We start from the raw sequence: 13,928 nt of genomic DNA on the forward strand, positions 1-13,928 counted from the left end.
TGCCCGATTCTATCACTGTTCTCTAAGTGCTCTGCTATAAAATCTTTGATAATGGACTCTAGAATTTTCCCCACTACCGATGTCAGGCTGACTGGTCTACAATTCCCTGCTTTCTCTCTACCTCCCTTTTTAAATAATGGGGTTACATTTGCTCCCCTGCAATCTGTAGGAACTGTTCCAGAGTCTCTAGAATCTTGGAAGATGACCACCATTATACCACTATTTCTAGGGCCACTTCCTTAAGTACTCTGGGATGCATACCATCAGGCCCTGGGGATTTATTGGCCTTCAATCCCATCAAAATCCCCAACACCATTTCTCTGCTCATACTGAAGTTCCCCAACATTTCTGGTATGATATTTGTGTCCTCCTTTATGAAGACAGAACCAAAGTATGCATTTAGTTGGTCAGCCATTTCTTTATTCCCCATAATAAATTCCCCTGCTTCTGACTGTAAGGGACCTACATTTGTCTTCACCAATCTTTTTCTCTTCACATACCTATAGAAACTTTTACAGTCAGTTTTTATGTTCCCCGCAAGTTTGCTCTCGTACTCTATTTTCCCCTTCTTAATCAATCCCTTGGTCCTCCTTTGCTGAATTCTAAACTGCTCCCAATCCTCAGGTCTGTTGTTTTTCCTGGCAAATTTATATGCCTCTTCCTTGGATCTAATGCTATCTCTAATTTCCCTTGTAAGCCATGGTTTGGCTCCCTTTCCTGTTTTACTTTTGCGGCAGACAGGGATAAACAATTGTTGCAGTTCATCCACGCGCTCTTTAAATGTTTGCCATTGCCTATCCACCATCATCCCTTTAAGTAACGTTCCCCAATCCATCATGGCCAACTTGCGCCTCATACCTTCATAGTTCCCTTCACTAAGATTCAGGACCCTCGTCTCAGAATCAACTACGTCACTCTCCATCTTGATGAAGAATTCTATCATGTTATAGTTGCTCGTCCCCAAGGGGTCTCGCACCACTAGATTGTCAATTATTCCTCTCTCACTATACAATACCCAGTCTAGGATGGCCGGTTCTCTATTTGATGAGCTGGAGTCTGAGATTCGGATACTGCAATGCATCAGGGAAGGGGCAAGTTACCTGGACACTTTGTTCCAGCAGACAGTCACACCCCTTAGGCTTAGGTACTTCAGACTTGGTCTGTTCTCAGGGCCAGGAGGGTGTGACTACTCGTGAGACAGGTATGGGGATCCAGAAGGTAGCAATGGAGGAGTCTCAGCTCTTGAACTTGTTCAACAGGTTCGAGGTTCATGCAGCCTGTGTGGATGAGGGCAGGGACTGCAGGGAGGATGAAAAACTGACTACAGCACCATGGTGCACAGGGACCATTCAAGTGGGGGGAGTAAAAAGGAATGTAATAGTAGTTAGAGGACAGTATAGTTAGGGGGATAGATACTGTTCTCTGCAGCCAAGAGCATGAGCCCCGAAGGCTGTGTTTCCTGCCTGGTGCCAGGGTTAAGGACATCTCTTCAGGGCTGGAGAGGAACTTGGAGTGGTAGGAGAAGGATCCAGTTGTCGTGGTCCATGTGGGTGCCAACGACATAGGTAGGACTAAGAAAGGTTCTGCTGAGGGATTATGAGCAGCTAGGGGCTAAATTAGAAAGCAGAACCACAAAGGTAATAATCTCTGCATTATTACCTGTGCTAAGAGAAATTGTCATCGGGTAAATAAGATCAGAAAGTTGAATGTATGGCTCAAAGATTGGTGTGGGAGAAATGGGTTTTGATTCATGGGACATTGACACCAGTACTGGGAAAAGTGAGAGCTGTACTATTAGAACAACCTTCACCTGAACTGTACTGGGACCAGTGTCCTGGCGAAACATATAATTAGGGCTGTAGAGAGGGCTTTAAACTAAATAGTTGGGGGGAGGGTTCAGGTGAGGGGAAATTTAGAAAGTTAACGAGAATGGACAAGGCAATATTGCAGGGTAGCAATATGGGTGATGATAACCAAAGTTTGACAGGAAGGAACAGAGTGTAAAAACATAAGTGTGCACCAGCAAGTAAGGTCAGAGTAGGGAAAAATGGTAAGAAGACAGAATTAAAGGCTCTTTCGCTGAATGCACGCAGCATTCATAACAGGATGGATACATTGATAGCACAAATAGAAATAAATGGGTATATGATAGCCATTACAGACATGTGGTTGCAAGGTGACCAAGGCTGGGAACTAAATATTCAAGAGTATTCGGCATTTCAGAAGGATAAGAAGAAAGGAAAAGGAGGTGAGTAGCTTTGTTAATAAAGGATGAGATCCGTACGGTAGGGAGAAATGATCTTGGCTCGGAAGATCAAGATGTAGCATCGGTTTGGGTAGAGATAAGAAATAGCAAAGAAATAAGTCACTGGTGGGAGTACTTTATAGGCCCCCTAACAGTAGCTAAACTGTAGGACAGAATATAAATTAAGAAATAATGGTGTCTTGTAGGAAAGGTACTGCAATAATCGTGAATAACTTTATTATTTATGTAGATTGGACTAATCAAATTGGCAAAGGTAGTCTGGAGAATGAGTTCATAGAGTCTATTAGGGACAGTTTCTTAGAATAATACGTTTGGAACCAACCCGGAGCAGGCTATTTTCAACCTGGTAATGTGTATTCAGGTAAGATTAATAAATGACGTCACAGTAAAGGATCCTCTAGGCAAGAGTGATCATAACATGATAGAATTTCACATTTGAGAGTGAAAAGTTTGGGACTGAAACTAAGATCTTAAACTTAAATAAAAGCAATTACAAAGGTATGAAGACAGAGTTGGCTGAAGTGAACTGGGAAAATAAAAGATAAGACAGTAGATAAGCAGTGGCAGACATCTAAGGAGATACTTCATAAGTCTCAACAAAGCTATATAGTATTGAGGAAAAAAAAGACTCCACGAGAAAGATTCACCATCAGAGACTAACTAAGGAAGTTAAGGATGGTATCAAATTGAAAGAAAAGGTGTACAATGCTGCAAAGATTAGTGGTAGGCCAGAAGATTGGGAAAATTTGAGAAACCAGCAGAGCAAAACAAAATAAATAAAAAGTGAGAAATTAGAGTATAAGAGTCAACTAGTAAGAAATATAAAAACAGTCAGTAAAAGCTTCTACAAATATATAAAAAGGAAGAGAGTAGCTAAAGTAAGTGTTGGTCCCTTAGAGGATGAGACTGGGGAATTAATAATGGGAAACAAGGAAATGGCAGAGACTTTGAATAAGTATTTAGTATCTGTCTTCACAGACACAAAAAACATCCCAAGAATAGCGCTGCGGCACAGTGGCGCAGTGGTTAGCACCGCAGCCTCACAGCTCCAGCGACCCGGGTTCAATTCTGGGTACTGCCTGTGTGGAGTTTGCAAGTTCTCCCTGTGTCTGCATGGGTTTCCTCCTGGTGCTCAGGTTTCCTCCCACATGCCAAAGACTTGCAGGTTGATAGGTTAATTGGCCATTAGCAATTGCCCTTAGTATAGGTAGATGGTAGGGAAATATAGGGACATGTGGGGATTTGGTAGGAATATAGAATTAGTGTTCTTTTGGGCCTCCTTATCTCGAGAGACAATGGATACGCGCCTGGAGGTGGTCAGTGGTTTGTGAAGCAGCGCCTGGAGTGGCTATAAAGGCCAATTCTGGAATGACAGGCTCTTCCACAGGTGCTGCAGAGAAATTTGTTTGTCGGGGCTGTTGCACAGTTGGCTCTCCCCTTGCGCCTCTGTCTTTTTTCCTGCCAACTACTAAGTCTCTTCGACTCGCCACAATTTAGCCCTGTCTTTATGGCTGCCCGCCAGCTCTGGCGAATGCTGGCAACTGACTCCCACGACTTGTGATCAATGTCACACGATTTCATGTCGCGTTTGCAGACGTCTTTATAGCGAAGACATGGACGGCCGGTGGGTCTGATACCAGTGGCGAGCTCGCTGTACAATGTGTCTTTGGGGATCCTGCCATCTTCCATGCGGCTCACATGGCCAAGCCATCTCAAGCGCCGCTGACTCAGTAGTGTGTATAAGCTGGGGGTGTTGGCCGCTTCAAGGACTTCTGTGTTGGAGATATAGTCCTGCCACCTGATGCCAAGTATTCTCCGAAGGCAGCGAAGATGGAATGAATTGAGACGTCGCTCTTGGCTGGCATACATTGTCCAGGCCTCGCTGCCGTAGAGCAAGGTACTGAGGACACAGGCCTGATACACTCGGACTTTTGTGTTCCGTGTCAGTGCGCCATTTTCCCACACTCTCTTGGCCAGTCTGGACATAGCAGTGGAAGCCTTACCCATGCGCTTGAATGTAGGATTAGTAAAAATGGGTGGTTGATGGTCGGCACAGACTCGGTGGGCCGAAGGGCCTGTTTCAGTGCTGTATCTCTAAACTAAACTGAAAAAAAATCAAGAGGCAAAATGGAGGGAGCAACTTAAAACAATCACGATCACTAGAGAAAAAGCACCAGGAAAACTAATGGGATTAAAGGTTGACAAGTCCCCTGGACCTGATGGCCTACATCCTAGGATCTTAAAAGAAGTGGCTGCAAAGATAGTGGATGCATTGGTTGTAATCTTCTAAAATTCCCTAGATTCTGAAAAGGTTCCAGTGGATTGGAAAACTGCAAATGTAATACTTCTATTCAAGAAAGAGGGTGGGGTGGTGGTGGTGAAATTACCAGGAAGCTATTACAGGAAACCAGTTAGCTTAACATCTGTCTTTGGGAAAATGCTGGAATCCATTATTAAGGATTAATAAACAAAATAATTAAGCAAAGTCACGGGGAACAATATTTTCCTGGTGCATTCTCCATGCAATGCCTCGACCAATCAGAGTCAACTTGCCAACCAATCAGGACCCTTTTTTCATGCAGTATAAATTGTTGTTCCCTTTGAAATTTGGCATTCTTGCATATGTCCTGATGAGTGCAAAGCAAAAAGCTTCAACAGTATGTCTCTTTTTTCAACAATACTCAAGTTCTGTACTACCAAACGACCATTAAAGAAGTAGTAGTTGGACATTGAGAATATCATAATGCAATCAGGCAGAGTCAATGTGGTTTTCTGAATGTGAAATTGTGTTTGGCAAATTTATTCGAGTTTTTTGAGGATGTAACAAGCAGGGCAGATGAAGTGGAACCAGTGGATGTAGTATATTTGGATTTCCAAAATTCATTTGATAAGTTGCCACATAAAAGGTTATCACACATGATAAGAGCTCACTGTGTTGGGGGTAATATATTAGCATGGATAGAGAATTGGCTAACTAACAGGAAACAGCAAGTCGGGATAAATGGGACATTTTCAGGTTGGCAAACTGTAACTAGTGGAGTGCCACAGGGATCAGTGCTGGGGCCTCAACTATTTACTATCTATATTAATGATTTGGATAAAGGTAACGAGTGTATGGTAGCCAAATTTGTTGACAATACAAAGATAGTTAGGAAAGCAAGTTGTAAGGAGGACACCAAGTCTCTGTGACGAGATATAGATAGGTTAAGTGAGTGGCAAAAAATTTGGCAGATGGAGTATGATGTGGGAAAATGTGAGGTTGTCCACTTTGGCTGGAAGAATAGAAAAGCAGAATATTATTTAAGTGGAGAGAGACTGCAGAATGCTGCAATACAGAGGTATCTGGGTGTCCTTGTACACGAATCACAAAAAGTTAACATGCAGGTACGACAAGTAATCAGGAATGCAAATGGAATGTTGGCATTTATTGCAAGGGGGATGGAGCATTAATGTGGGGAAGTCCTGCTACAACTGTATATGGTATTGGCAAGTCTGCACCTAGAGTACTGTGTACAGTTTTGGTCTTCTTACTTCAGGAGGAATATACTTGAATTGGAAGCAGTTCAGGGAAGGTTCACTAGGCTGATTCCTGGGTTGAAGGGGTTGTCTTATGAGGAAAGGTTGAGCAGGTTGGGACTATACTCATTGGAGTTTAGAAGAATGAGAGGTGATCTTATTGAAACATATAAGATTCTGAGGAGACTTGACAAGGTAGATGTTGAGATGATGTTTCCCCTTGTGGAGGGTATCAAGAACTCAGGGGCACATTTTCAAAATAAGAGTCTCCTTTTTAAGACGGAAATGAGGAGGAATTTCTCAGAGACTCATTAATCTTTGGAATTCTCTTTCCCAGAGAACAGTGGAGGGTGGGTCATTGAATATATTCAAGGCTGAGTTAAACAGATTTTTGATCTATAAGGGAGTCAAGGGTTATTGGGGGCAGACAGGAAAATGGAGTTAAGGCCACAATCAAAACTTATTGAATGGTGGAGCAGGCTCAAGGGGCCAAATAGCCGACTCCTGCTCCTATTTCTTATGATCTTAAGTTCAAGTATATTTAATCTGTCAAAATCTTTGGAATTTCTGATGATGGAATCTATTCCTCTCTCTGGCACAAACTGATATTGAAATTGAAAAACATCTGGAAACTGAAAATGTAACAAGAATAGTCAGCGTGGATTATATGCTTGACCAACCATATTAAATTCCTTGAAGGATTAACAAAGTGTGCACAGGCTAATACAGCCAATGTAATATATTTGGATTTTCAAAAGGACTTTGATGAGGTGCCACATAGTAAACTCATGACTAGGGTCAGAGCATTTGGAGTCAGGGGACAAGTAGCAAAATGGACAGCAAGCTGGCTACAAAATAGAAAGCAAAGAGTAGGAGTTAAGGGTAGTTACTCAGACTGGCGCAAAGGGACGTGGTGTTCCACAGGGATCGTTGCTATGGCTACTATTGTTCACAATTTGCAGCAATGATTTGGACTCGGGAATCAGAAGTACAATTGAAGAATTTGCGATAACACCAAATTGGGAAGTATAATTCATACAAAGGAAGAATGCGACAAAATATAGGAAGACATTGATAACCTTGTAGAATGGGCAGGTAATTGGCCAATGAACTTCAATGTAGATAAGTGTGAGGTGGTGCATTTTGGTAGGAAGAATAGGGAGGTCACATATTCCTTGGATAATAAGAGGCTAGAGGAGCAAAAAGATCTAGATCTAGGGCTACAGATATATAGATCATAAAAAGTGAGGATTCAGGTTAGGAAGGCCATTAAAAAAGCAAACCCAACCCTATAGCTCATTTCCAGACAGATGAAATTCAAGAGCCGTTAAGATATATTAAATTTGTATTGAAACTTGTTAGACTACACTTAGATTACTGGGCACAGTTCTGTTCAACATATAATAAAAAGGACCTAGAAGTATCAGAGAAGGTACAAAGAAAGGTTCATAAGAATGATACCAACATGGAGAGGATATTTTCTCCAGAAAGGAGAAGGCTGAGATGTGACCTGATAGAGGTCTTTAAGATTATGAAAACTTTTGCTCGGGTAGACGTAGAGAAAATGTTTCCACTTGTGGGAGCTCCAAAACTAGAGATCATAAATATAAAATAGTAACTATTAAATCCAATAGAAAATTCAGGAGAAACTTCTTTACTTAAAGAATGGGTAGAAAGTGAAACACACGATCAGAAGAAGCAGTTGAGGCAAATCATATAGATGCATTTAAGGGGAAGCTTAAGAATCACATGAGGGAGAAAAGAATAGAAGGATATGCTGATTGAGCTGGATGAAGAGGGGTGGGAGGAGACTCGCGTGGAGCATAAATGCTGGCATGCACCAGTTGGGCCAAATAGCCTTTTTCTGTGCTGTAGACTGAATGTAATTTGATAATTTATTAAATCATTAGGAAAAAGTAATTCATCATTTATACCCTCAGTTTTTAATTAGAAATAAGGAAAAGTTAATAGTTAATCTTTAGCACTGTTTGGGCAGGGCACACTTCCTGGGGTATAAAAGGATGAGAGAGGTTACTATTGTCACCACTGTTCAAGAGCTAGCCAGCTCTCAGTGCCTCTGCTCAGCCAGATCACTCAATCATGTCACCAATTACAATTGAAGCTGTAATGCTCACAAAAACATAATCAAGTCCAGAAAAAAGAAATCGTCCATCAAGCCTGTTCATAGGAACATAATATATATGACCATAAGAGACCATTGGAGTCATCTGGTCAATTCCAGTGGTCTCAGTTCCTTGTGCAAATCATATAAAGTGTTCTCCCTTGTGGATTCCACGCATTTAATCATCCAGGCGTCAGCTCTGTAATGTTTTCCCATCAAAGTAAATCAAATGACATTTTCAAATATTTATTCTTATACACTACTGCATTCATCTTAGATCAGCTAATATTTTCACTCTAATTGTTCTTCACAGAAATTATTCACATAGATCTGTACCTAAATAGTCTCAATTCCATTCCCAACCAAATACTCACCCAGTTCATTTTGAAACATGTTGGTGAACACAGTATGAACTGCTTCAGCTGGGAATCATTACTACATATCTACTCTGTAAATGGGCAGGAGTTTTTCTGAGATCAATTCTTGTTTGAAATTGTTAACTTATATTAATGTCCTATAACTCTTTACTCACGATCCAAGTTAAGTAACCTGCACCTCTTAGCTGCACTTAAACTATCCATTGCTCTCAATATTTTCAAAATACACCTCTCAAGTTTATTATCTGTAATAAGAACAAACTACAACAAATTGCAATTTTTACATTTTTTCTTGGGATGTGAGCATCGGGTGGCTGGGCCAGCATTTATTGCCCATCCCTAATTGAGAAGGTAGTGGTGAGCTGCCGCCTTGAACTGTTGCAGTCCATATGGTGTACACCCACTGTTTTATTCTGCAGCAGTTTGATGCAGCTGAGTGGCTTGCTACGCCATTTCAGAGGCAGTTAAGAATCAACCACACTGCGGTGGATCTGGAGTCATGTGTCGGCCAGGCTCGGTAAAATGGCAGATTTCTTTTCCTGAAGGACATTAGTGAACCAGATGGGTTTTAAGAACAATCCAGTAGTTTCATGATCATTATTAATGAGACTAGCATTTTATTCCAGATTTATTAATTAATTGAATTTAAATTCCCCAGCTGCCATGGTGGTATTTGAACTCATGCCTCTGGAGCATTAGACCGGGCCACTGGATTATGAGTCCAGTAACATAACCACTCTGCTACCGTCTCCTTTATCTCATACCTTTAATATAGTAAAACATCCCAAAACACTTCAGAGGAACATAGTCAGTACATGTCTATGTGTCTCTCTTCATAATTTAAAACCCTACATTTTAGATTCTTTATCATCCTCCACCCTCGAGTTCTCCTGTGCTCATTCAAAGGTCTGATGCTTAAAACTGAATACGGTTTTCCAAACAAGGCCCATCTATGTAAGGTTAAAATGACATATTTTGACTTGCAGTCAAATGCCCTAAGGATGTATCATCGTATTTGATTAGCCTTGTTCATAACAACTGTACACTGACTGGATAATTTCACTAATTGATGAATCATCAAATCATAACTGATTTTTCTTTTCTTTATGTCCAATATGCATTGATCTATATCCCAACTTAATTCATCCAGTTTTATTTTTAATAATAACAATCTCCTTTATCTTCATCACTTGACCATATAGCTTTGTGCCACAAATCAATTTTATATATCACAGAAAACCATGCTTAAAATTTATGAAAAGAGGGTTGGAACAATTCCTATAGAACTCAATGACCTCCACTCCCAGATAGCTTTTCCCATTTACCATAATGCCCCTGTATTTAATCTAATTAGCCATTAATTCTTTACACTCTAATCCTCTTTGTAAGCCTCAGATGTGTAATTTTATCCAACACAGTTAGTTATCATAGTATTTGATTTTTTAGAAGAAGTACTGATGACCAAACTTAATTTTTGATGCCCGGCAAAAAGTCTTTGACCTGTAGGAATCTTTTTTTGTGTTCCTGGCATCACTGTGTTCCAAGTCTTTGCAACAGCAACACTTAATAGAATGAAATGTCTTAACTCAACTTCACTGGTATGATATCTGAATAATGTAAACAAATGTAAAGTTTTGATATCATAGCAGGGATTTTCTGCTGTTTAGTGGGCATCTCCATCATGGAAAGACTTCCACCTGCCACAAAGCTGTGTTGATGAGCCTGTACGATGTTCCAGCTTCAGGCTCGTCAGGCTCCCAGGCCTCCACCAGGGAAGCTGACTGATATGGGAGCAGAGTTTTTCTGCAGTGTAGCAGTACCAGCAGCCTTGTGCAAGTAGGCCCACCCTTGTTTGGCCTCTGTCATCTGCAATTGATTCACTGCAATTTCTGTTCTTAAAATTAAACATCCCTTCTTTCATCACCATGCTAACGCAAGGGACCAGGAAACCTGAAATACAAATATGGTTGGGCCTATATTGTACCTTGCTGGGGTCCCTGCAAGGCCGAAATCAGGACATGAACATGGACAGTGATGGAGTATAACATGTCCCAACTCACTCTTCTGATCCCTGCCCAACCCAGTTGCACTGGAAAAGTGGGAGAGGGAGAGGGAGAAATCCTGCCCTAATATTTAAGATTTATTAAATGACATGTATTACAATTAAAGACCAAAAGAAAATATTCATTTTATTGCCATGCTGGATAAAGATTCTTATTTTGTGGATTTTCAGTATACAAAACTTGTGGCCCACATGAGTTCCGTTGCGCGAATGGAAGATGTCTTACGCATGCAGATTGGGAATGTGATGGGGACTTGGACTGTCTTGACTATTCAGATGAAGCACCTAAAAATCCCAAGTGCAAAGGAACAGGTAGAGTCTTTTGAGTTCTTTGCTTTATTGTTACTGGTTAATGACTACTAGGTGATGTGCGACTGAAGATTCCTATCAGATAGATATCACATTGCAAAAGATAATCAGCATATAGGTGCAAATACTTGTTAAAAATATGAATGTGGTGTGGAATCCAAAATGGCATCACCTGCATAAATATATATAGTCCTGGATTTTGTGGTCAGTGGTGAAGGAACGGCACTCACTGTTCAATATGCTTACAGCTGTCCACAGACTTTTTCCAGGCTTTTGAGCAGCAACTGTGGTGTGTGTTAGCAGGGCAATCATCATCGTGTCTCTTCAACCAATCAGAATGAAGAATCTTCACTGATCTACACAAAGTCTAAATTAGGAAGTGTAAATTAGAATGTTATAAAATCATGTACTGAAAGCAAAACAAAGAGAGGGAAAGAAAGATGGGATTAAGAGAGCGACGTAAAAGATACAGAAAGGAAAAGTTAAAAATAAAAAACTCTCCAAGAATAATTGCATTCTGAAGGAATAAGACTCCACACTTGTAAAACTTATTTTTCAGTGCCAGAGAGGTTATTTGACAGAAATTAAAATTTACCACACCATTAAAAATTTGCTTACACCTGAATGTACCAGTGTGTTTAGTGGGTAACTAATGGGTAAGTACAGCAAGCTCTTACCCGTACATGGATTTCAATGCCAAGCATATTGGCAAGGTACCAGTGTAGCACAGCATTTTTTTTTCATTCTTGGCAAGGTCGGCATTTATTGCTGTTGAGAAGGTGGTGAGCTGCATTCTTGAACCACTACAGTATATGTGGTATAGGTACAACTACAGTGCTGTTAGGAAGGGAGTTCCAGGATTTTGGCCCAGCAGCAGTGAAGGAACGGCGATATATTTCCAAGTCTGGTTGGACAGGTTGAGTGAGTGGGCAAATACATGGTAGATGCAGTATAATGTGGATACATGTGAGGTGATCCACTTTGGTGGCAAAAACAGAAAGGCAGATTATTATCTGAATGGCGATAGATTGGGAAAAGGGGAGGTGCAGCGAGACCTGGGTGTCCTTGTCCACCAGTCGTTGAAAGTAAGCATGCAGGTGCAGCAGACAGTGAAGAAGGCAAGTGGTATGTTGGCCTTCATAGCGAGAAGATTCGAGTACAGAAGCAAGAATGTCTTGCTGCAATTATACAAGGCCTTGCTGAGACCACATCTGGAGTATTGTGTGAAGTTTTGGTCGCCTTATCTGAGGAAGGATGTTCTTGCTACGGAGGGAGTACAGCGAAGGTTCACCAGACTGATTCCTGGGATGGCAGGACTGATGTATGAAGAGAGATTGGGTCGATTAGGCTTGTATTCGCTAGAGTTTAGAAGAATGAAAGGGGATCTCATAGAAACCTACAAAATTCTAACAGGACTGGACAGACTAGTTGCAGGAGGATGTTCCCGATGGCGGGGGAGTCCAGGACCACGGGTCACAGTCTAAGGATAAGGGGTAAGCCATTTAGGACTGAGATGAGGAGGTTTTTCTTCACCCAGAGAGTGGTGAACCTGTGGAATTCTCTACCACAGAAAGCAGTTGAGGCCAAATCATTAAATATATTCAAGAAAGAGTTAGATATAGTTCTTAGGGCTAAAGGGATCAAGGGATACATGGAGAAAGCAGGAATAGGGGACTGAGTTTGGATGATCAGCCATGATCGTATTGAATGGCGGTGCAGGCTCGAAGGGCAGACTGGCCTACTCCTGCCCCTATTTTCTATGTTTCTATGTAAGTCAGGATAGTGTGTGACTTGAAGGGGAACTTGCAGGTGGTGGTGTTTCCATGTGCCTGTTGCCTTTGTTCATGTAGGTGGTAGAAGTCGCAGGTTTGAAAACTGTTGAAGGAGGCTTGGTGAGTTGCTGCAGTGCATCTTGGAAATGGTACACACTGTGCACCAATGGTGGAGGGAGTGGATGTTTAAGGAGATGGATGAGGTGCCAATCAAGCGTGCTGCTTTATCTTGGATGATGCCAAGCTTCTTGAGTGTTGTTGAAGCTGCACTCATCCAGGCAAATGAAGAGTATTCCATCACACTCCTGCCTTGTAGATGGTGGACCAGCTTTGGGGGGAGTCAGGAAGTAAGTTACTAGCTACAGAATTCCCTGCCTCTGATCTGCTGTTGCAGGCACAGTATTTATATAGCTGATCCAGTTAAGTTTCTGGTCAATGGTAATCCCAGGATGTTGATGGCAGCGGATTCAGCATTGAGAATGCCGTTGAATGTCAAGGGGAAATGTTTAGATTTTCTCTTGTTTGAGATGGTCATTGTCTGTCAATCATGTGGTGTGAATGTTTACTTGCCACTTATCAGCCCAAGCCTGAATGTTGTCCAGGTCTTGATGTGGGCACAGACTGCTTCGGTATCTGAGGAGTTGTGAATGGTACTGAACACTGTGCAATCATGTACAAACATCCCAACTTGTGACCTGATGATGGAGGGCAGGTCATTGATGAAACAGCTGAAAATAGTTGGGCCGAGGACACTACCCCGATGAACTCCTGCAGCCGTGTCCTGGGACTGAGATAATTGGCCTCCAACAACTACAACCATCTTCCTTTCTGCAAGGTGTAACTCCAACCAGTGAACAGTTTCCCCCCTGATTCCCAACAACTTCAATTTTGCTAGGGCTCATTAATGCCACACTCAGTCAAATGCTGCATGATCTAGAAACTGATAAAGAGGAGCTACGAGAAAGACTGTCTGTATTTAACATAGAAACATAGAAAATAGGAGCAGGAATAGGTCATTCAGCCCTTCGAGCCTGCTCCACCATTCATTATGATCATGGCTGATAATCCAACTCAGTAACCTGTTCCTGCTTTTGCCACATACCCTTTGATCCCTTTAGACCCAAGAGCTATATCTAATTCCTTCTTGAAAACATACAATGTTTTGGCCTCAACTGCTTTCTGTGGTAGCGAATTCCACAGGCTCACCACTCTCTGGGTGAAGAAATTTCTCCTCCTCTCAGTCCTGAAAGGTTTACCTCTTATCCTTAGACTATGACCCCTGGTTCTGGACTTCCCCATCATCGGGAACATCCTTCCTGTATCTACCCTGTCAAGTCCTGTTAGACTTTTATAGGTTTCTATGAGATTCCCCCCTCACTCTTCTGAACTCCAGCGAATATAATCCTAACCGACTCACTCTCTCCTCATATGTCAATCTCGCCATCCCAGGAATCAGTCTGGTAAACCTTTGCTGCACTCACTCCATAGCAAGAACATCCTTCCT

At 41.7% G+C, this 13,928-nt stretch overlaps 1 protein-coding gene across 4 annotated transcripts in view; it reads left to right on the forward strand.

Moving 5' to 3' along the window:
- The window catches only part of LOC137371926 (low-density lipoprotein receptor-related protein 1-like), a 1,827,029-nt gene that overhangs the window by 1,480,592 nt on the left and 332,509 nt on the right, over window positions 1-13,928 (forward strand). For all 4 annotated transcript variants that reach the window (XM_068035008.1, XM_068035009.1, XM_068035010.1 and 1 more), the window contains exon 54: window positions 10,515-10,655. In XM_068035008.1, coding sequence (XP_067891109.1) covers window positions 10,515-10,655 — 141 coding nt within the window. The remainder of the gene's footprint in view (window positions 1-10,514; window positions 10,656-13,928) is intronic.

Source organism: Heterodontus francisci, chromosome 7, assembly GCF_036365525.1.
Source record: "Heterodontus francisci isolate sHetFra1 chromosome 7, sHetFra1.hap1, whole genome shotgun sequence".
NCBI lineage: Eukaryota > Metazoa > Chordata > Chondrichthyes > Heterodontiformes > Heterodontidae > Heterodontus > Heterodontus francisci.